Genomic DNA, 23,197 nt, shown 5'->3' with positions numbered 1-23,197 from the left:
CGAAAAGTTAGCTATTATTATTTTATTTTTTTCACTTTCAAAAATACCCTTAATTTAATTGAAATTCACACACATATATACTTAGATTAGATTGAAATGGAATTTTTATTTCGTATAGTATAAAATAAAATATAAGAAATGAGGTTAAAACCGAAACATCGACAAAAATTAAAAACAAGAAGTGTATATTATTGCAAAACTCCCTCTTGGAGATTTAAACGGTGGAATCTCCTTCTTCATATTTCTTTTTTCCACTTTATCCCCTCCAACTCCTCTTCTAAACATGGTTAAATTGGAGCTGATCCATTATTCCGCTTGTACTCGAACAAAGTATTAGATAATATGCTTAATAGAAACAACAATCCATTTTACTTGATAAGTTTTTAACTCATACTCGATCTTAACTCAAGCTAAATGGACTGAACTTGTACTTGTACTAGGCCCAATTCGTTCGTTAGTGGACTTTATAGTGGAGGGGAAGTGTCCATGAAGGCAAAAATTCTCGAACCAAATTCATTTAAGGGTAATCGAAGTGTTTGATATTTGGAGGATTTTTTTTTTATGGGACATAGAGTAGTATTTCAAAGTTACTCGTGTTTAAGATAGTTAGTGAATGTTTGGCAAAAATAATTTTTGCCAACTTATTTTACTATTTAGTTTATTTTTACTACTATTCATGGGTTCCATTATACTATTTTAGATAATTTTTACCTTTATTTACAATATTTTTAGCAAAAAGTTTTCAGTTTCAGCAAAATAAGCGGATTCTAAATGGACCCTTTAAAAGTGACCATCATTAACATGTACCTTATCAAGTATTCCTAGTTTTGGTGGAGGACTTAGGTGGAAGATAATCAAAATACTGGCAACAGGAAATTGCTTAATAGGAGGCATTAAAGGAGGAGTTAAACGATCAATTCATTCCTTGTTAAACTTTGGTTATTACTTAATAGGGATTCGATGAAAAAGATGAAGCACATCAAAACTACAAGATTATATGAAGAATTCATTTTGTTGATGTTGGACATCATGCATATTGTCAAGGAAGACAAGTTATTCATTTTTCTATGAGTAATACAACCTTGGGTACATATGGAATTGCGTGAGTAAGGGCTTTTATGCCAAATATTATGTTTTTGCATACAAATTAATTGAAAAGCCTTCACTCAAACTTATTTAGTTATATAGTACATGTGGATTCCAGTTAGTTCAATTGGTAAAATCTCTGATGGTTGTATAAGAGATATAGGGTTCAATCCCCGCCTACACAAAAAACTGATTGGTATCTTGGTCTAATGATAATGAGCTATCATTAGGAGCAGACGCCATAGGTTGAAACTCTCTAAAAAAAAAAGTTATGTAGCACATTTTTAGAACTTGAGTTCCAAGCTTGAATTTGACTTACTTTGGAACATTTTTAGTTATGTAGCACTTTTTTAGTTATTTAATTTTTTATTTGGATAATTTGATAACATTGAATCACTATTAATTGAATGTTTGGATCTATTTTGTAAATTACTTAATCAATGAAAGTATCATAGAAAAAGAAGGAAATTTTTTTGGTTAATTATGTTGACAACCTTGAGATATAGTGATTCAGCAAAGTTAGAATCTCTATACACGATTTTCAATAAATGACACTTTGCTTCCAAATGAATAAAATAATTAACATTGTCTCCTTTTTTTTTTTTTGAATTATCATTGTAGTTTATAAGAGGAGGGGAGATTCAAACTCTAGATCTCATGAACATACTAGGATTTGCTAATTAGTTGAGATACAAGTGGGTTAAGGAGAAATCAAGCGGGTTCCACTATATTGAAAAGTAACAAAAACTAATAAACAAATACCATTTTAACTTAAAAGATTAAAGAAAAAATATATATACAAAAAAATTTGATACCTTGTTAGTAGTTAGTAAAATAATGTCATAATGATATCAATTACGTGCTTAAATGAGAAGCCGTATAAGCTTTGATAGCACTAGTCAAAAATGTTTTTTTTTTTTTTTTTCAAGAAAAAGTGAGTTATTTCAATATCATAAGTTATTTCATAACTTTTAACACAACTATGACACCACAGAATTTAAACGATTGTCTATCACTTAAATGAATCTACCATTTTATCACTTGTGGTAAAGACTAAAGAAGTTAGTAATTTTTTGTGGCAGTAGATTTTTTCCCAAAAAAATTGATAGGCTGCACTGAAAAAACACAACGCATGCGAAACGCATGGCCATATTTGATAGGGGGATCTGATGAGCTTTGTGGCAACCGCTGACAAACCAAACCAACCACTCCAGTCCAGAGTCCACTCCCCCACACTTTCCTTTTTTTCTTCTTCAAATCAGTTTAGTCAGTTACTGTTAGAAGCGAGAAATGCAGCTGCTTTTATCTCTAACTTCACCCCCTACGCCTTGTAGTAATGCTGCCTCTTGCCTCTCAATGAAGGTCTCTTCTCTCTCTCTCTCTCTCTCTGAATATGGTTTTCAAATTGAAAGTTTGTAAGAACATTGAGCATTGAATTGTGTTTGTTGTGAAGAGAAACATAAACCCAGTTCCCAAAAAGCAGCAACAACAACAAGAAGTAAAGTATTTCCATTTCAAGAACTTGGTTCCACCTCTAATAATGGCCGCACTTGTAGCCTTATCTCCTATCTGCCACACCCCAGGTAACCAACCAACCACCTTAAATTATATTCCTCGCTAGCTGGTTTATGTTACTTTAATTCCCATAATTTATTGCAATGTGCAAATTACGCCTCACCAACATTTAAAGGTATTTAATAGTACACTCCCAAACACCTTATCTTGTCACATTCTATTACAGCTATTCTCATAGAGAATTATTTAAACATTATTGCATGTCCTCCAACTTAATCATTTAGTATGTTCTTTACTCAATTTTCCTAGCTAGCTGTGGCAAAGCAGCACACTATAAGTTACTTGTTATTATATTCAGGACTGTTTTGCTAAATCTTTAATTTTGTCCCAAACATATTTACTACTCCAACTGATAGCTCTTCAGGGATTATTTAATAATTTATATAAGTGAGTTTTTGGTGTTCCAATGGGAGGGGAACAGGAGATTCAAACTAGCTTCAGAAGGCATGGTCCTCAGCTGATTGTGTTAACTATTGGGGTTGTTTTGACACAAAAAAAAAAGATTAATTGAAACTCTTCAGAAAATTTTCATTTATGTCAGATTGGTTTGTATAGCTTTGTGTCCATATTTTCCCTGGTTTTACTTGGTTTCCCATTTGGTGCAGTTTCATTTGGGCAAACCATAGATGTACAAAGAGGAGCGTCTTTGTTTCGTCGAGCTTGCATTGGGTGTCATGATGCAGGCGGAAATATAATCCAGCCGGTGATAATCACTTTACTCATGAAATCCAGATGGTTGTTATTTTAATTCTGTTACTTCTTTAATACATTGCTTCTCATCTTCCCAGGGAGCAACACTTTTTACAAAAGATCTTCAAAGGTAATCAAATCAGAAATCCATTTTTCTGTTGGAAATAGCATGCCCCATGATATATGCAGTTTAAAATGAGCACGAAGACAGAAAAGAATGGAATTATATCAAAGAAAAATTAAAATCCTATTTTCCCTAAATCCAAAAAGGATATTGAATATGTTAGATCAGAAGCTGTATATTATGTTGTTGCTTTTACAGGAATGGAGTTGACACTGAAGAGGAGATATACCGTGTGACATACTATGGCAAGGGAAGAATGCCTGTGAGTTTCTTCCTGTAATTTACATCTCTTGCAGAATCTACTCCCTTGCATCTTTCTCATCCAATATAAAATATCTTATGTCTTTATGCAGGGCTTTGGAGAGAACTGCACGCCAAGGGGCCAATGCACATTTGGAGCCCGTTTGCAGGAAGAAGAGATCAGGCTTTTGGCCAACTTTGTCAAGTTACAAGCTGATCAAGGGTGGCCAAATGTAGAAACTGAAGAAGATTGACTCCAGCAACTAAAAGGTGTAAGTAGTTACTAAGCTGACTAAAATTGTTCAAATATTAGCTTATTGCATTGTATCACATTCAATTAATACCTTCAGGCATGGCTCAGTTGTTCAGAGTTAAGCTATCATTCAAAACTAGTTCTTCTTGGCATGACTTGACGCAGAATCCTCCTGTAGATCCATATGCTCATTACTTACATTACTCAATTAGTTCCTCACATATAGAATTAGTATGAGAATAGAGTTATCCAAATGGAGTGAGATAGTTGACAATTTAATATCTTGTCAAATTGTTTGAAAAACACTTGAGAGAGATATCCATTCTTTAACTTTGGGAGATATGATTTTTTACATATTTTTATCATTAGATTATAAATTGAGTGAGTAAGGATACAGTTGTAGGCCTTGTGGTGTTTGCTAACTTCCCTGCCTTTTAATGCTTGAAGCACAATCTAGAATCTTAGCCCACATCATTCAGATGTTGAGGAATGGATAATTGGCTTACGACTCAACTTTGTCCTCGTAGCTTGTTAATCATATCTATAGGGAGAATATTTTCTATAATTCATTACTGTTGGTTTCCTTATAACTATTAGGATATAGATAACGTATCAATTTTATATTAAACAAGAAATAATAAATTGGAAATTTGTAAATAGGTATTATTTGCTGAACAAGGAATAATGAATTGGAACTTTATAAATATTTAGTATTCTAGAAATTTAGTGGCCTTGGCCTAAAGTAAGAGGGTTCGCCTAATAGGGGTGCATCATTGTGAATATTTGGTGAAACTGAAGATCAAAATATTAGCATCCCTTGTGTAAAGTAGATGATCCACATGTTTCCAAACTATTGTAATTCTCATGGTAGAACAGCTCCTATGTTGCATTGTCCTTTGGTAACATTTTGGTGTAGTTCTGAAAACATCCTCGCAACCACTTGTGGGTATATATTGCCTCCATAGGAGTCTCCAATGACCTTTTACAGTTTTACCAAATGCCACTAAGGAAATTTGTGCCTACTTCTGTTTAATTATTTATATTTGGTAAGTAAATGCCTACCTTTATTGAATAATAATGATACTTGATGATAGGCATAACTCAGTCAAAATACATTTAATCCAATAATCCAAGGTACTTTTATTTTTTTATTTTTAACAGACGAAATCTTTGTGAGCAGAAAATACTTTTCTGAATAAGAAATTATTTTACTTTGGAAATGCTATCTCCGATTTTGGAGAAACATGTATTTGTGGAGGATTCCGATTGTCTAAAATGGTTATGTTACCATGGAACATATAGAAAATCTTACAGGGATGCAGACCTATGTCTTACCAATATCCTCATGGTAGTTTTCTACCTGAACACAGGCAAGTAATGTATCAATATTGAGGAAAAGTTTGTTAAATTGCAATTTTAGTCTGTCTAGAGAGTTGTATCTTAAGCTATCCACTCCTAAAATTAAAGAAATAAAATAAAATAACAAAGTAAAATGTGTGCATGCTAAACATCAAGTTATCTTATCTAAAATAATTTAAAATTTCAATATCTTGAATTCATATGAAGAAGATTTCGAGTATAAAATGATAGGATGCAGAGCTTGAGCTAAATGAAAGTTAAAACCATAGAAGATGCAAATCACCTGGCAGTCAAACTATTAAAGACTAGACATTCTAAAGCTAGAATGGTTCATGAGAATTTTTTGATGAAGCTTCTTGTTTAATGACAGAAGATATTCCAAGAACACTGTCATCAGTATATCTTTCCTCTTGTTCTGCCTGGGCATTTCACATTCTTAAAGGTGTTATTAAATGACCAGGCACTGTACCCCCCTCCTCCCCCTTCATTTTATTTTTTATGTTTTATTAATATTTAAGCATGTCCATGCCAAATTTTAATACAATTTTACAATTTCCTTTGTTCTAGAATTATCAGATGCTTTACTTATATATATATATATATATATATATTCTTTGTTCTGCAAAAAAGTGTGCATGATTATCTGTATAATATCAAACATAAATCAAACAATCAGTTTAACTGTCTACATGATGCAAGGTGCTTGACATGACAAAAAGAGCAAGGTAGTTGTATTTACTTCTGAAAAAATGGACCCAAGCCTGAATAATTTATTTCTTGTCCTATTTCCTCTTTCCCTAAGATGGAGAGACTTGGATCCGTATTCATTCTAAGAAACATTTCTAGTTCCCGTTCTTTTCTCCTCCAGAAGGAAACACTGGGATATTTTGCTTAATCCTGAAAAAGTTTCTAGGATCAATGACAGTCTTTGAATGAACTAGTCTCTTGAAGTTGTACTTGAATGCTTCAAAGCCCAAGTATTTGCTTGTGCATAACTTCTATTATTATTGTTGTTGTTTTCCCCAAGTCAAGATGCCTATAGTTCAAATAGACCTCTCTCAGAGACTTTGAAACATCAGGTGCCACGTACGCAAAAATCCTTCTCATCCACCTGTTGTATTCCTGTGTTTCTTTGTTGACACCCCAAGTGACTAAATATTGGATTTTATATAAATTTCCAGTGGGAAAGGCATTTCTCAATTATAAATCTTACTCATCTTTTCACCATAGGTGTTCGGATCAGCTTGAATCTCTCCTTTTCCATAATCTGAGGTTTTGTATGGTAGAAGTAAAGATGGATGAATGAGCAAAAGTACTCTTGGTGAAGATTGCCGGAAGTTAAGATGAGTTGAATTTGAAGTTGAGATTAAACTGAGAGAATGAGAATGAAGAGTAATGGAAGGTTTTTAAGGTTTGGAGTCGCCACATTTTCTCTTTGACTATACTTGTAACTGGAAATTTTTAGATTGCCCAGATATAGCCTGCATGCCTGCTATTATGTGCTTGAGACAAACAAGAAAGTTGAAGTGTAATGATTACTGTTTTAAAGAATGGAAAGTTCAAAGTAAATGTGAGAAGTTCATTGTCACAACTAACAACGCAAAGAATATTCTTAAATCATTGTATGGCAAATGACTTATTTTCTGCTTGGATGGCATGATTTGGACCATATGAATGTTACTATTTTGCCCTTTAACTTCATACAAACTCATAACAAGATCTTTATTCATTCTCGAAACATTTCCTAGTTCCTTTCTTTTCTCCTCAAGATGGAAGCACTGGGATGCTTTGCTCATTCTTGAAAAAGTTACCAGGATCAATGAGAGTCTTTACATGAACTAGTCTCTCGAAGTTGTTCTTGAAATACTTCAAACCCCAAGTACTTGCTTGTGCGTAGCTTGTATTATTATTTTTGTTGTTTTCCCCCAAGTCGAGATCCCTATAGTTCAAATAGGCCTCTCTTGGAGACTTTGAAACATAAGGTGCCATGTAGGCATAAAGCCTTCTCATCCACATGAGGTTTTCCTGTGTTTCTTTGTCATCATCCCAAGTGATTGAATATTGGATTTGATATAAATTTCCAAATCTATGTGGGAAAGGTGTTTCTGAATCTGAAACCTGACTCATCTTTCCACCATAAGGTGTTAAGATGAGCTGTGATTGCTTTTTTTCCATGAGTCTTTGCCATAACCCTTCCAACCCTGTGTTTGAAATGGGTTCCTGTACATAGTCTGATTTTGCTTTCATGAAGATATCTGTTCGTGGGCTCCTATCAAGCAAAACTTCTAAGCGATTCGTAGTTGAGAAGCCAGCATAGTAAAGAACAGATTCTATCCAACTCATTTCAGTGCAATTGTTGCGCCCCACGCCCAACTCAGGAAAACTATCTTGCATCAAAGCGAGGAGTTTTTCAACTGGTCCAAGAAACAAGCAGGTAAATGAAAGTCGAATAGTTTTTCTGCCATTTGGATCTGCATTAGCAACTCCTGCAACTACATGGAGGAAAAGATCTTCATGAAGCTTATTCGCAACGGTTTGCCACTTCTGGAAATGCTCAGTTGCACCTTGTTCTAAGGTCTTTTGGACATTGAAAGTAGTTACAACTGGTGGTACAGGAACCAGCCTAATTTGCCACGAGAGAATGACTCCAAAACTTGACCCTCCCCCTCCTCTGATGGCCCAAAAGAGATCTTCTCCCATTGATGTTCTGTTTAGTAGTCTACCATTAACATCAACTATCTTAGCATCCAAAACATTATCAGCAGCTAGGCCATATTTTCTGAAAATGGTACCAAATCCACCTCCACTAAAGTGCCCCCCAACACCCATAGTGGGACAACTCCCTGCTGGGAAGCCATAGACCTTACTTTTCTCTGCAATCTTGTAATATAACTCTCCAATAATTGCACCAGAATCAACCCATGCACTCTTGTTTTCTATATCGATGCTAATAGACCGAAGATTGACAAGATCAATGATGGTGAATGGAACAACATCAGATACATAAGAAAGGCCCTCATAGTCATGGCCTCCGCTTCGGATTCTTACTTGCATGTCATATTTCTTGGAACAAATTACAGCTGCTTGGACATGGGATTCATGAAACGGAGTAATGATAAATTGTGGTTTTGAAGAGTTCACGAACCTTAGGTTTCGTATGGTAAAATTTAAGATGGATGAATAAGCAGAGCTATTCTTGGTGAAGACTAATTCCAAACTTGAATTAGAATCCTGTAAATGAGATGAAAAGCATTGCAGGAAGCTCTCATTAGTTGAATTTGAAGTTGAGGACCAAACTGGGAGAATGAGTAAGAAAAGTAATGGAAGAAGGTTTTTTAGTATTGGAATTGACATATTATCTCTCTGATAACACTCTTAACAAAAAATTCTAAGGTTGTCCAAATATAGGCCTTGTGTCTATCTATTTATGTGCTTGAGACAAACATGAAAGTTGAATTGTAGTAATGTTCAAAGTAAACGTGAGAAGTTCATAGTCATAACTTGGACCAATGATGGCATATGACTTATAATATTTTCTTATCTTAGACGCATCAATTGCACATTAACATCTCTATAAATACTAAAATGATCTCTTTGTCAACTAGTAATTTGTTGTAGAGTATGGTGCCCCTTGCTTACATCGAAAGTTTGTGTCTTATAGGATATTTAGAGAATCTGCTGCCCTCACTAAATTGACTTGAGAATTCTATGTACAATGTGGAATATTTTAAATACACAGTGTGAAGAAGATTCTTGGCCACAAATATGGTCTTCGGTTTTTTTTCTTATCTTGGGATGCACTAACGAAACTCTTAGAATTGCTACAATTTTCAACTTTGTCCTTCAGCCATTCTGTGGGATGCGTTATTTTCAACAACCTTATCTTGCTCTAGAAATTAGTTTGGTCAAAATACAGCTCTAAGAAAAAGTGAAGGCATCTAGACGCTAGACATGAGTTGGCAGTGGAAATGTGTTGAATTATTAAGGGTCTTATTATTATTATTTTTTTAATAATAGATTCAGAAGGATTTAAAAATTTCAGTTGCTACTCCATGATGATTATTCTTTAGTTTTTATTGTCAAACTAAAACGCTGATTTGTTTCTTTTGGGTATAGTTGGGATTCAAACCATGTTCCTTGTTCGGCGATAAAAGACCTCGTCAAACTAAAACAATTTTGTTTTGCTTTGTTTTTTGGGATTAGTAATTAGGCGTAGAAGTTAGAAAAGTCATATCCATGGTTTAGGTAAACTGATGTTGGATTGGGCCATTTGACATAGGTGTAAGTTCCTATTCATCTTGCCATTTTAATTTATAAATCTTATGCTTCTCATTTGACACGTGCTGCCCAACAAGTAAAACAGGTTTGCCTAGGGTGAGTTTTCTTTCTTTCCGGTAAGTCTAGGGAGGGGGAATGCTTCGAGGGCCTTTTTATTTATTACTATTTTATTATTTAAAGGTTTTACTTGGACAGAAGGGCCATTGACTTTTATGATAACATGACTTTTCTTCTTTATTGAGAGAAAATGTTTGTTATTTGTTTTTTTATTAAATATAATATGTAGTGTGTGTTTAGATACCAATAAAAAATTAAAATTATTTTACTATTTAGATTTTTTTGCTAATATTCATGGGTTTCATTGCACTTGTTAGTACTATTTATGGGTCCGACTGTATTATTTTAATTAACTTCTACCTTTATCTATAGTACTTTTAGTAATAAGTTTTTAGTTTCAACAAAATAAGCGGTACTCAAATAAACCCATAATTTGATAGTTGGAATGAAAGTATTTAATTCTAGATGTTTCTGTTGAAAAATAACAAGAAATGCTAGTTGAACAACAAGGCTTTTGGTATGAGTTAAGTTCAACTGAGAAAACTTGTCAGAATTGTATTAACATTTAACAAGAAAGAGTTAAATATAGCTTTTATCATAAATTGGGTTATGGAATGAGAAAAAGACTTTCTCCCATTATATGGTTTATGATTCTATAGAAATTTCTTATGGGACAAGTAATTTTATGACCTAAAAAATACGACAAGATTTAATAGCTATAAAAAAAAGTTCAATAGAAAAATAAAAATAATTAAGGAGAGAATTAAATTTATAAAGTTCTAAACTATTTGAAATTATTTTTTTCCATGACATGGAAAAAAAAATTAAAAATTGATTGTAGGGACACGGTTATTTAACGGCTCAATAATGATGTTGGGCTCGTACATGAAAGATCCCTCACAATATGATTTGTAAAGAGTGGGCTTGAAAGGCTTGTCTTTGATCACGGGGCGATGGTCCGGTCCTGTTTTTAGAGGAATTCATGTAGAAAAAAGGAATTGGATTTGAACATTTAAGCCCTATAGCGTCACATCCTGAGGGGTTGTACTCCTCGGACTTAGTCCGAGGATCATTAAGGTCTTCCTCCGGTTATCCGGCGGTGGTTTTTCTTTCTGTGGTGCGCATACATCGTTAAGTGGTTTTCACCCTTGGAGTTTTTCTCCTCGAGGTAGGATGGGAATCCCTGGTTTTTTGTCCATTGTTCCCAGCCCCCTTATCCAGATTACTTACTTTCTTTTTTATACTCGCTGACGCTCGTTGTCCTTCGTCCACGTGTAGGGTCAACCTTTCCAAGACTGATATTTGTCCCGTCAGTCTAATCCCAGAATCACTGGGGGTCGTTGATAGGGTCAACCTTTCCAAGACTGATATTTGTCCCGTCAGTCTAATCCCAGAATCACTGGGGGTCGTTGATAAAGCCGAAGAATCCGGCTCTGCTGGATGCAGAGTCTTATTTGGGAAGGGTAATGAGGGCAGCTTTCCTGAGATATTTTAGGTCTCCTTTCCAGTCTGGTCCTATACCGTTTTTGCCCTTCTTCTCGGTGGAATTTTGGGTCTGCCGAGGACTGAACTGTCCTCGGTAACATCTCCGGGCCATTTGGGCTTTATGTTATTGAGCTTGGGCCGTAACCTTCTTTGGCTTGGGCCTTTGGACTCCCCACGAGCAAGTGGACCTGACCCATAAATTATTGGGCCCCACAATAACCCCTCAAAATCCTGCTGTCTGACTTCCTGGTTGGAGAGGGGGGTTTTGGTAATACCGAGCCTTTATCATGGCTCACTTAATTCAGCCTTTGACTGACGTTGGCGACTCCTCATCTGCCCAGAAAATGTACCGGTCCACGAGACGTTCCTTTTAATCTGTTCACGATGCACTTATGACGTTTGGTTATCCGAAGCGTGTCTTTAATGTCTTCCCTTCACGAGACCTCTCGGATTTGACGGTTATTGATGGCGTGGGGGAGCGGAACGGGCATACTCTGGTTGGTGGATCTCCTTGGGGATCTGAACATATCAAGTACCCTTCCCTTCGTCCCCTATATAAAGAGAAGAAACAAGAGTTGTTTCTCCCACAGATGAATCCCTTTAATCCCCCCGAAATTTGAAACCCTTAGATTCCTTCCGAAGTTACTTTTACTCTCTGGTTGTACATTAACCTGAAATACACTCCCCATAGTAATAAGCAATGAAAAAATCATTCCCTTCCCAGAAACACCATGTTCTAACGAAACTCGAAATGGCTCGGTCAGGGCAAGGATGGCGGAGACTCAAGATTTGTCTCGTCTTCCTTTCAGCCAAAATCCGAAGCAGGGACTCGTTACGTCACACTTTCGGCGTGACTGAGCCGAGGACACACATCATCAGTACCACCCGCTCTTTCATGAGCATATCTAACATGGCACCAGTGTGTTAGGAGTCAGGACTGGGGCAGGGACTAAGTGCCCCTGCTTCTTCCTCTCTTCGTTCACTGGCGCCTCCCTTTGCCTCTCTTTCTTCTTCTTTCCACCACCAGATCCATCCTGGTGCTTTTCCTTCTCCCTCTTTTGCTCCTTTCTCTTTCTTTTCATTTTTTCCCTCTTCTTCTCCTCCTTCTTTTACTCATGTCCTCCATCTTCCTCATTCATCTCCTCCATCCTCTTCTTCCTTCTCCTTCATCTTCTTCTTTCTTCTCCTTCATCTTTTTCTAAAGAAGGTTCTTCTCTCAATATGAGCAATACTGAGGCAGAGATTGGAGAGACTTTGAAGACGAGTTTAAAAGACACCTGATTGTTTACTTATCTGTATTGCGGATGTTATCATTGCTTCGTCAGTTCACCTTTTGTATAGGCTTGTTTAAGCCCCTCTTTGTACGTTGTAATAATTTTTCATATTAATAAAAATTGTTGTTATTTTACTTCTCATGTTCTGTCTATGTTTTTACAAATTTGCAAGCGCTGCTCGGCACAATAATATAGCATTTGAATCAATGACAACTAAGGCCAAAATACTTGCTAATAAAAAGATGTCACCATAACTTTAATAGAATTGTTTGACATAGCAATGCGTACCTGTGAACAGCGATACTTACCCGAAACAATGCCGAGATTAGAACTGGATGCTCTATGCGGTGTAGGAAGTAATCATCCGAAGACATATCACCCGCAAAAAAGAACAGCCCCCTTAGACTACCGAATAGTGGGGTGTCCCGCCATCATCCTAACACTCTTATTGGCTTTAACATTTTACAGTATTTGAGCCGAGGACTTTCTCCATCCGAGTAGTTGGCGTCCCAATAAGCTTGAGTCCGAGGACTTCGCAACGCTTTGGTTCTGTCCAAAACTTTTTGAATACTTGGTTTCCCCATAGGCTTGAGTCCGAGAACCATGCAAGGCCATCCAAGTAGTTGGTTTCCCCATAGGCTTGAGTCCGAGGACCATAGTTCAGCTTCTCCCTTTCCTCAGGTATTTCACAAGGTGCCGAGCAGGAGGTTGTCCTCGGCAACGGCTATCCCTCGGCGTGGGCCGTAGTCCCTGGGCCCCCATGCAGAACAGGCCTGGGCCGCGAATTTACCAGGCCCACAAATTAAGAGGTATTTATGTGGTCTTTGGTCACGCGGTACTTTTTAGCGTCCCAGTGTTCGAGGTGCGCCTTCACGAGACTCCTTTAATCTCATGGTTGCAGGTGGCGTTGGAAATTGAGCCAGAGACATTTTGTCTGTAGCGTTCCTTGGGACGCTGCGTGAATTAAATGCCACCACCTTATCTTTTTAAATAAATAGGAGAGAAAATTGTTTTACCTACGCATGAATCCTTCAGTTTCCTCCCTTAGTATATCATGTTTGAGGTGAGGGTTGGGGAAAAGGAACTCTCTCCGCTGCAGAGGCGCCGTGTCCTCCTGAGACTCAGAATAGTGAGGTACGGGCAAATGAGGCATAAATTCAAGAGAATATTCCGTTTTGACAGAGGGGAAAGGGTGTTTCTCCCTCTTTTAGTCAAAATCCGAAGCAGGTTCTGTTCATGCCAGAATTTTGGTGTGTCAAAAGAAAGATTCTCCGCCATCATCGCCTCTGCCTTGTTGCAGGCAAATTTTTGGTGAAGACTCCCTAACTTCCGGCTCCCTGCACCTTTCCTTCAGCGGTGTGAGGCTCAAGTTGGATTTCATGCACCTTTTCTTCAGCTATGCTAGCCTGGAGCTGGGCTCTCTCTGCACCCTTTCTTCGACGGTGCAGGCCCCAAGCTGGGTTCTTTTGCTGCCTGAGTTATGGGCATGTAAAAGCATTGAGGAAGAACAAGGTCTTGGAGCAGTAGCCAACCTCTCCTCTGTGCCACCTCCTCGGCTTTAGCTTATTCTCTTGTATCTTTCTTTTTGATTATGTGGTTAGCTTCAGAAGCCAACCTCTCGTCTGTACTGCCTCCTCGGTTTTGTCTTATTCTCTTGTATCTTTCTTTTTGATTATGTAATGAGCTTTAACATAAGCTGATTCCCGCTTTTCATTGTACGATGTACTATTTCTTTGTTTTGGTAAAAAGGGAAATTTATTTACTTGTTTTGAATACTATTCTTTTTGGCAATACTACTTTGGGAATGAGTGTGCTCCATGTGTGTGTTTGTTCAATGATATTTGGAGCAGGAAACCTTGAAACATAATCCAACTAATTCTGATTTACCAACACTACCAGGCATTACAACGATAATTCATAGTAAGTTAAATTTAGGAAACTAACCGAGGTAACAATTGAATATTCTGTGATAAGTGCGAGAATACCGTCCGAGAATGATAATCTCTAAATAATCCATCCGAGGAGTTAATTGAGCGGTAGAGAATTCAGATTGTTTTTCAGGCGACATATTGTTCTATATTGCATCAATCCCTTTGGTGCTGAAGATCCGAAAGCAGACTTGAGAATCCTCACAATTTAGGAACTAACCCAATTGTTAGTGGAGAGTCTTCCTCGGATAAATCCTAAGGTCCATGTAATGTAATTTTTCCTTACAAGTAGTTGGTTTCCCCAAAGGCTTGGGTCCGAGGACCATACAAGGCCTTGGTTCTGTCCAAAACTTTTTTGAGAGTACTTGGTTTCCCCATAGGCTTGAGTCCAAGGACCATGCAAGGCATTGGCTCTGTCCAAAACTTTTTGGAGTACTTGGTTTCCCCATAGGCTTGAGTCCGAGGACCATGTAAGGCCTTGGTTCTGTCCAAAACTTTTTTGGAGTACTTGGTTTCCCCATAGGCTTGAGTCCGAGGACCATGCAAGGCCTTGGTTCTGTCCAAAACTTTTTGGAGTACTTGGTTTCCCCATAGGCTTGAGTCCGAGGACCATGCAAGGCCTTAGTTCTGTCCAAAACTTTTTTGGAGTACTTGGTTTCCCCATAGGCTTGAGTCCGAGGACCATGCAAGGCCTTGGTTCTGTCCAAAAATTTTTGGAGTATTTATTTTCTTTTTCGCAGGTCAGCCCCTTGACCAAGGCGGGGAGAGCTGACTTGAGGTCGGAAGCCCCTAGAGCTGCCCGTGCCGTTGGCGCTACAGGACGTAAGCCCTGGCACAAGTTTATGTCGGAACAACAACTGCATGTCGTCGGAGATGGGGGAAAACCCATGAATCTCTGCTTGCTAGAGGGTTGTCTCAAACGCCACCTGTGCCAACGTGCAAGCCTTCCCACAGACGGCGCCAATTGTAGGGACACGATTATTTAACGGCCCAATAATGATGTTGGGCTCGTACATGAAAGATCCCTCACAATATGATTTGTAGAGAGTGGGCTTGAAAGGCTTGTCTTTGATCACGGGGCGATGGTCCGGTCCTGTTTTTAGAGGAATTCATGTAGAAAAAAGGAATTGGATTTGAACATTTAAGCCCTATAGCGTCACATCCTGAGGGGTTGGACTCCTCGGACTAAGTCCGAGGATCATTAAGGTCTTCCTCCGGTTATCCGGCGGTGGTTTTTCTTTCTGTGGTGCGCATACATCATTAAGTGGTTTTCACCCCTGGAGTTTTTCTCCTCGAGGTAGGATGGGAGTCCCTGGTTTTTTGTCCATTGTTCCCAGCCCCCTTATCCAGATTACTTACTTTCTCTTTTATACTCGCTGACGCTCGCTGTCTTTCGTCCACGTGTAGGGTCAACCTTTCCAAGACTGATATTTGTCCCGTCAGTCTAATCCCAGAATCACTGGGGGTCGTTGATAAAGCCGAAGAATCCGGCTCTGCTGGATGCAGAGTCTTATCTGGGAAGGGTAATGAGGGCAGCTTTCCCGAGATATTTTAGGTCTCCTTTCCAGTCTGGTCCTATACCGTTTTTGCCCCTCTTCTCGGTGGAATTTTGGGTCTGCCGAGGACTGAACTGTCCTCGGCAACATCTCCGGGCCATTTGGGCTTTATGTTATTGAGCTTGGGCCGTAGTCTTCTTTGGCTTAGGCCTTTGGACTCCCCACAAGCAAGTGGACCTGACCCATAAATTATTGGGCCCCACATTGATATTTTATAAACTTTTGAGAATAATAGAGAGAACATGAGAGCTTGTAACACACAACTATAAAAGAGTTTTAAGAGCTCTAAAGCTCTTTTTGGAAGGAAAAAATTGGAAAATTGGGGCCAATCTGCTAAAAAAGAGCTTTAAAAACCCCTTAAAGTTAGAGGTTAAAATTGAAATTTGGAATTTTTAAGGAGAAAAAAAGAAAGAAAGAAGCACTCTACAATTTACTATTCATGTTTTATAAATCCAAAACTTTAAAACGCTAATAACTGGAATTTGCCAAATACTTAAAACACTAAAGAACTTTTCAATTAAAATTATATATTGCGAAAGCTCTACCGCTAAAACTCTACATATAAAACTCTATTTCCTACAACAATGCTAAAAAATAGTTAACAATACCTATGTTATTTTCTTTCAAGAACAACCACATCAGTTCGTCTAAAAATTTCCGTCTATTTTACACTGAAAACCTACTTTTTCTATTTTACACTACTACATTTTCAAAATACTCACATCAGTTAATCTATTTTACAAATCTATTCTAATTAAATAATATTATTTATTATTATTTTTATTATTTATTAATAACTGTTTCTCTCTTTCCCTCACCCATTTTCTCTTTCCTTCATTCTATTTTCCTTTTTCAGCTCACTCACCTGTTTCTCTCTTTCCCTCAATCACTCTCAGCTTGTCAATCTAGCTTGCCATCGCCTCTGCCTCAGCCATCAGTCGATTCAGCCTCCCTTTCGCTTTCGCCCTCCCTCTCTCCTCCACCACTGACCCTTCGCCTCCCACCCCCAACAGACGACAGCAATGGAAGATTCGGCTATAGCAATGGAAGACCCAACGGCAGCAAATTGGGTGGCAACAGTGGCAGCAGATCGGGCGGCAAATCCGACTTCGTTGGGCATTTCACGTGAGTTTTTTGTTGAGTATGGTTTTGGTTGGGTTTTCTGGTGGGTATGGACTGTTTTTGGGTTGGGTTTCCCGATGAGTTTTGATTGATTTTGAGTTGGGTTTTTCAGTGGGTTTGTCTTGATTTTGAGTTAGATTTTCTAATTGCTTTTCCGCTGATTTTGGGTTAATTTTTTGTTGATTTTGGGATTTTTTTTGTGCTAGGTTGCGGTGTTTGGTGGTGGCACTGGGTTTGGTGGTTATTTTCTTCTTCCTTCTTATTTTGCCGCGCTAGTTTGTTGTGTCTGATAGAGGAGAGAGAAAAAAAGAATTAAAAAATCATTTATACGGTGAACAATAACCGTGCATAAATGCAAGGTTACTGTTCATTTACACGGCCATGGTGTATATTTACACATCTTTACAAGGACTGATGTGAGTATTTTTCGGGTTAGAATGTGTAAAATTGGTACTTTTTTGTATTTTAGAAGATTATAGATAAGCTAATGTGGTTGCTCTTAGAGGCGTCAATTCACCCATCACCATCTCTATAAAAACTAAAACAATCTCTTTGTCAATTAGCAATTTGTTGTAGAGTGTCCCTTCCTTTGCATTGAAAGTTGTGTCTGCTGCCCTCATTAAATTGACTTGAAAAATTCCGTGTACAATGTGGAAAATTTTGAATACACAATGTGAAGAAGATTACTGTATTTTTCTTATCTTTGGATGCATTAACCAAACTCTTAGGAACTGCTACAATTTTCAAGTTTGCTCTTTAGTCATTGTTGTAGACTGCTTTAGACGGGTCTGCTTTGGACACCTTATTTTCATTAACCTCATCTTGCTTAAAAAAAAAAAAAATGAGACTTTAATAAGCAGGACATAAGGATTTTTAAGTTTATATATATATATATATATAAGTATTTTGTATCATTTACCCAAAAAAAAAATTGTATAAATTTATACCATGTTATCCGTATCAAAATCCAATAAATGAGAGACGTGTGTAAACAGGGGCGGAACTAGAAATTTTTGTTTGGAGGGCCGATTTGTGTTGCTAATTTATTAGTCTATACAAACTTTTATACACGTACACAAACACATATATCTATACACACAAAAAATTAGTATATTTCATAATAAATCCTTAAAATTAAATGTTTCATAGAATTAAATTAATCTTTCACCATCTTTCATAGTGAAATCCTTACAATTTTTATTTTCAATATAAGTTACCAAATTGTTTACCATTGTGAGTAAAAAAATTTCAATTAAATTAATGAAGTGTTCAAAGATATAAATGATCCAAAAATTTAGAAAATACGAGAACACATTTTACCATAAAAAATGAATTTGAGAAACAATAGGTTCTCTATAACTACTAGACAAATTGGACATTTTTTTTAGAACATTATTGGACCAACTCAAATAGTTGGGGGGTCAAGTCCAATTTTTGAGGGCTAATTATTAAAATATTAAATATTTCTATATAGTAAAAAAAAAAATTTTGAAAATTTTTGTGGTCCCCCCACCTTAACATGTAGCTCCGCCCCTGTGCGTAAAAATAACTACTTACTAATACATGTCTTTTAATTGTTAATGGGTTAGTTATTTTTTGCTGAAATGTTTCATACTTATTGGATTTTGATATTATTGACATGGTATCATTTGATACCAAATACCTTCTCATATATGTATATATATGTTTGGATTCAAGTTACACCTGGTGTAACTCTAAGTACATTACACTATCCAATAACTTGTTATAGAGTTTATATTTTGAAAATCCTACCGTTGAATTATATGTTCTACATGTTCTTAACATGCATGCCAATTTACATGTCAATCGGATGTAATTTGCCATTTGATCCATAAACTCATTTTTTATGAATTATTTTAAATTACAAAAACTTGAATTTAAGTAATTGATTGATAATATGACTATTGATTTTTGATCATCTATAAATTTTGTAATCATGGAAAATATATGAAGATAATGTAATCCAGTGGTGGATTTATCAAAATTCGCATTTAATTAAAAAATATTAGATGGTGTAATTTGAATCTAACTCTTATATATTTGAAATTTATGGTGTTCACTTCATGATAATTGTTTTTTATTATCAAGCTAAGATATTAATAGATTTGTTTTTAGTGTAAGTAGAATTTTGAGCCCAAATCCAAAGAATGAGATTTTAAAGCTTGATCTAATTGGAATCTGTAATTTTTAAGCTTATTTTAACACACCCTTTCTTACAAAGAGTTAGAGCATTGCATCCGGGCTTCTAAATGCCATATCTAAGCATATTTTAGTATTAAGGCATAGAGCATCCACAGCAGTGGAGCTAAAAATTTAGCAATTTAGCTCTACTAAAAGTTACTCTATCTATTTTACCTACACACATGTTGTAGCAGTGGATCTATTTTAGCTTTTAACGCAATAAAATAATATAAACATCACAATAAAAATAATATATCTTCTACAATAAAATAATCTATCTCACTACAATAAAAACACCACAAACCGATCCACCAACATGGCCAACCAAGAACAACTGCCCACAACCACCCAACAACAACCACTGCCAACCAAAAACAACCGCCCACAACCACTGCCAAAAATCCAAATTAGCCAAAAACTACCACACAAATCACCACCATCAACATAATTCCCAAGCCACCACCACCATTAGAAACCCAACCCACTCCACTGCCCATCAAAACCCATTGCAAAACACACTAAAATCAATCGAAACCCATTGTGAAACAAACTGAAACCCACTGCAAAACCCAACCCACGGCCACCAGCCACCACCGCCCACACCCACTACCACAGCCACTGATACCCATTGCCAAACCCACCGATACCCAACCCACAAATCCAAAATCAAATCACAAACTCAAACCCACTTTGAAATCAAACACAAATCCAAACTAAAATCCCTTCTTTTCACGAAACCCAGAGAAATCCACGAAATCCAAAGAAACCCATGAAATCCAGCCACAGCCACGAAATCCAACCGCAAAATCCGCAGCGCTCTTGAGCTCGATGAAGGCGGTGCTGGTGGAGCTTGGATCGGCGGTGAGATGGAGGACTAGGCTTCTTGGCATTGGGTGAGTAGTGAGATGGAGGACTGGGTGAGATGGGTCGGCAGCGTGGGGCGAAAACGCGGGCAATGACAATGAAGATCGACGATGATGAAGATCCAAAATAGATCGGTGAAGTAGAGAGTAGATGAGGGAGAGAAAGAAAAATGAGAAGGAAAGAGGAAGAAAGAAGAGAAGCCGGAGAGAGAGAGAAAAAGAAAGAAAGAAAGAGAAAATCTTTTTTTAACGGAAGTTGGGAGAGAAATTCAATAAAATAATATATATTTTTTAGCTCTCATGAACAGTGCACATTTATCTATAGATGTACACTGTAGCAATGGAGCTAAAAATTATAGATTTAGCTCCACTGCCGTGAGTATGATTTTGGGGTTTGAGCAGCTAAAATATAATAATATAACACCACTACTGTGAGTGCTCTTAAAAGTGATCCAGACTTGTAAAATTGCAAAATTAAAAAAAAAAATGTACAAGCATTTTAAATGTAAGAAGGTACTGTAGCTTAATTCTAAAAATAATATATTGTTTTTTATTCATCTCTTCCTTGACTCATCACATCACTCTCTTCATCACTCTCTCTTCACTCTTCGCCATTTTTTTTTTCTCTCGTCGCCTACCCATCTTTGCCGACCCGTTGGTGGTTATGGGTTGTTCGTGAGTTTGGCTGGGTTTTGGGTTTGATGGGTTTCGGGTCTAATGGGTTTCAGGTCTAATGGGTTTCAGGATGGGGTCTAATGGGTTGATGGTTGTTGATGGTTTTGGTTGCAAAATCGGCGTGGGTCTGGAGTGTTGGTGGTAGTGAGATCGAAGTGGATCGGCGTGGGTGGTGTTGGCCGTGGGTCAGTGTGGGTCTGGTGCATTGGTGGTTGCGAGATTGGCATGGATCGGCATGGGTGGTGTTGGCCGTGGGTATGGGTGGTATTGGGTTTGCTTGCTAATGGGTTGGGTTTGCTTTCCGTGGGTGGTGTTGGGGTTTGCTTCTTTCTCTTTTTTTCTTTTTCTGGTGATGGTGGGTTTGATGAGTGTGGGTGTGGTTGAGTTTGTGATTAATGCTGGTGGTTTTAATGGTTGTTGATTGCTTGCTAATTTGTTGTGGTTGTTTAAATGTTTAATTTAGCTGCTTGAAAGTTTTTAGGCAATGATATAGTGGTGATTTGTTTTAGTTTGGTAGCTTTTTTTTGGGTTTGTTCGTGGTGGGGGTGGTGGGAGTAGGTGGTTGCAGTCGCAGGGGAAGAGAGGTGGGAGAGAATAGAGATGGATTCAGGATATATTATTTTATTTGTAGATATATTATTTTAATATACTGTATGGGAAAATAAAAGTTTTTTTTTTTTTTGAAAATGGGAAAATAAAAGTTAAAAAGTTAGATGAGTTATAAAATGGTATGATATAAATAATAAAGTAATATTTAAAATGGTATAATATAAATAATAAAGTAAGTTTTGAGATAGTAAAATAGAATAGTTCTAAGATACCTGATGCAAATGCTATAAGAATAGCTCCCGCTATCCTAGGCTTGAATTAGATTTAAAATAGTTTTTTCTTTTTGGGCTAATTAATTAGCCTCAGAATAGTCAAATCCATTAACTAATTAGGCTCAGATAAATGTAAGTTCATCTTGGCATTTTTATTCGTTTAAGCTATTATATATATAATTTATTTATATAAATTTTATGCTTCTTATGTGACATGTGGGACATGGGCTTTTATGAGAACATGAATTTTCTTCTTCATTGAGAGAAAATTTCATTTATTAATTTAATAACAACTCCACATTTATTTTTTTTGGAGGAGGGAACAACTCAACACTTAAGCAAGTTAAACTGCGAAAGGCTTTCAATATTGTATTAACAATAAAGAATTAAATATCACTTTCATCATAAATGGTTTATGGAATGACAAAATGACTATCTCTCGTTATATAGTCTATGATGCAATATAAATTTTCTTTTGGGATAAGTAGTTTTACCCAATGAAACAAGTTGAAATGAGTATGTCGTGTAACTTCACTTAATAAACAAATAAACAAATTATATTAGGGTTGAGAGGTTTTGACACAATTATTTAATGGGTCCAGTTAGAATTGACACATGTAATCAAATTCTCTTGTCTCGACATTACACAAACACGACCCACTAATATGAATTGTCATCCCACCCGGGGGGGAGAGAGGTGGGGCCTAGGTGATAGAGAGATGCAAATGTACAAATAGTAAAGAATATGTGTCTCCAACACTAAATGGACATCTACCATATTTACAACTCAATTGTCTAACTATGCTTATCTAACTTTTTTACATTTGTGAAGATAGCTTTTTGACTATATTCTCATGTCTATCTACCGTGAATAATTATTTACATGACAAATGACACTTGTAAATTACAAGGGTCCACTAAGCTTGCTGCATGAGGGAGAAAGGGGGTTCTGGGTTTGTGAGAGAGAGAAAGAGAGAGAGGGTTCTATTATCTCAAGGTTGAAATTGTTATACATTTCCTGGTAAAGGAAAAATGATTTTGGTTTGATCACGTTTTTCAACCATGTAGCCCAAATACCTAAAAATGAGAAAAATATTCTCCAAAGAATGTTTTGTGACGAAACAAACATAACTTTCACATACGGAATTTTACGTCTACCTTAAGGCTTGAGCGACGTTTCTTATCTAAAAAAAAACATGTTAAGCCATGGTAATTGAAGGGTGCTTCTTATCCTCTGCCATTTTACTGAATTTCTTTGTGAAATTACAATATAAAATTCAAGGGTAGTCTATATCCCTTCGTATAGAATTCAAAATTTATCACACTATTGTGAATCATTTGAAGAACACTTACAAAATAATTTACTTTTTTTATTTCTTAAAATAAATTGTAGAGGAGGGATTCAAATCCAAAATCCAAATTCTTTCTATGGGGGGAAGAAATACAATGGTGTTGAGCCACACCCGTAGCAAGAACTTGTAGTATACTTTAGTTCCAAAGAAATAATAAGCATATTAAATCTAGAAAAAAAAATCATGAAATAAGATAGATAGATCATAGATCTGCTGTATTTGCTTTTGGCGGAAGCAACAAAGTCTTGCTGAATAGA

The 23,197-nt window shown here is 36.7% G+C and overlaps 2 protein-coding genes across 6 annotated transcripts; one reads left to right on the top strand and one right to left on the bottom strand.

The window, feature by feature from the left end:
* The first annotated feature begins 2,200 nt into the window (after window positions 1-2,200).
* Window positions 2,201-17,697, top strand: LOC126705766 (cytochrome c6, chloroplastic). 5 transcript variants are annotated; one of them, XR_007648424.1, is made up of 8 exons: window positions 2,202-2,448; window positions 2,540-2,669; window positions 3,267-3,364; window positions 3,450-3,481; window positions 3,674-3,737; window positions 3,829-3,985; window positions 16,802-17,030; window positions 17,234-17,688. XR_007648424.1 is itself a non-coding variant. In XM_050404959.1 (7 exons), exons 1-6 carry the CDS (start codon window positions 2,377-2,379, stop codon window positions 3,967-3,969), a joined length of 537 nt encoding a protein of 178 aa, XP_050260916.1. In that variant the 5' UTR covers window positions 2,201-2,376; the 3' UTR covers window positions 3,970-3,987; window positions 6,558-6,904. The 5 variants fall into 5 exon arrangements, 4 of the variants coding, with proteins under 4 accessions (XP_050260916.1, XP_050260918.1, XP_050260917.1 ...); XM_050404959.1 differs by lacking the exons at window positions 16,802-17,030; window positions 17,234-17,688 and adding an exon at window positions 6,558-6,904 and having other exon boundaries at window positions 2,201-2,448; window positions 3,829-3,987; XM_050404961.1 differs by lacking the exons at window positions 16,802-17,030; window positions 17,234-17,688 and adding an exon at window positions 4,066-4,308 and having other exon boundaries at window positions 2,201-2,448; window positions 3,829-3,987.
* Window positions 6,910-8,811, bottom strand: LOC126705765 (tetrahydroberberine oxidase-like). The gene has a single exon (XM_050404957.1). The coding sequence runs from the start codon at window positions 8,679-8,681 to the stop codon at window positions 7,092-7,094; it is 1,590 nt and encodes a 529-aa protein (XP_050260914.1). The 5' UTR covers window positions 8,682-8,811; the 3' UTR covers window positions 6,910-7,091.
* Window positions 17,698-23,197: the final 5,500 nt, after the last annotated feature.

Source organism: Quercus robur, chromosome 11 (genome assembly GCF_932294415.1).
Source record: "Quercus robur chromosome 11, dhQueRobu3.1, whole genome shotgun sequence".
NCBI classification, from domain to species: Eukaryota; Viridiplantae; Streptophyta; class Magnoliopsida; order Fagales; family Fagaceae; genus Quercus; species Quercus robur.
This window is presented reverse-complemented; position numbering and strand designations above follow the sequence as displayed.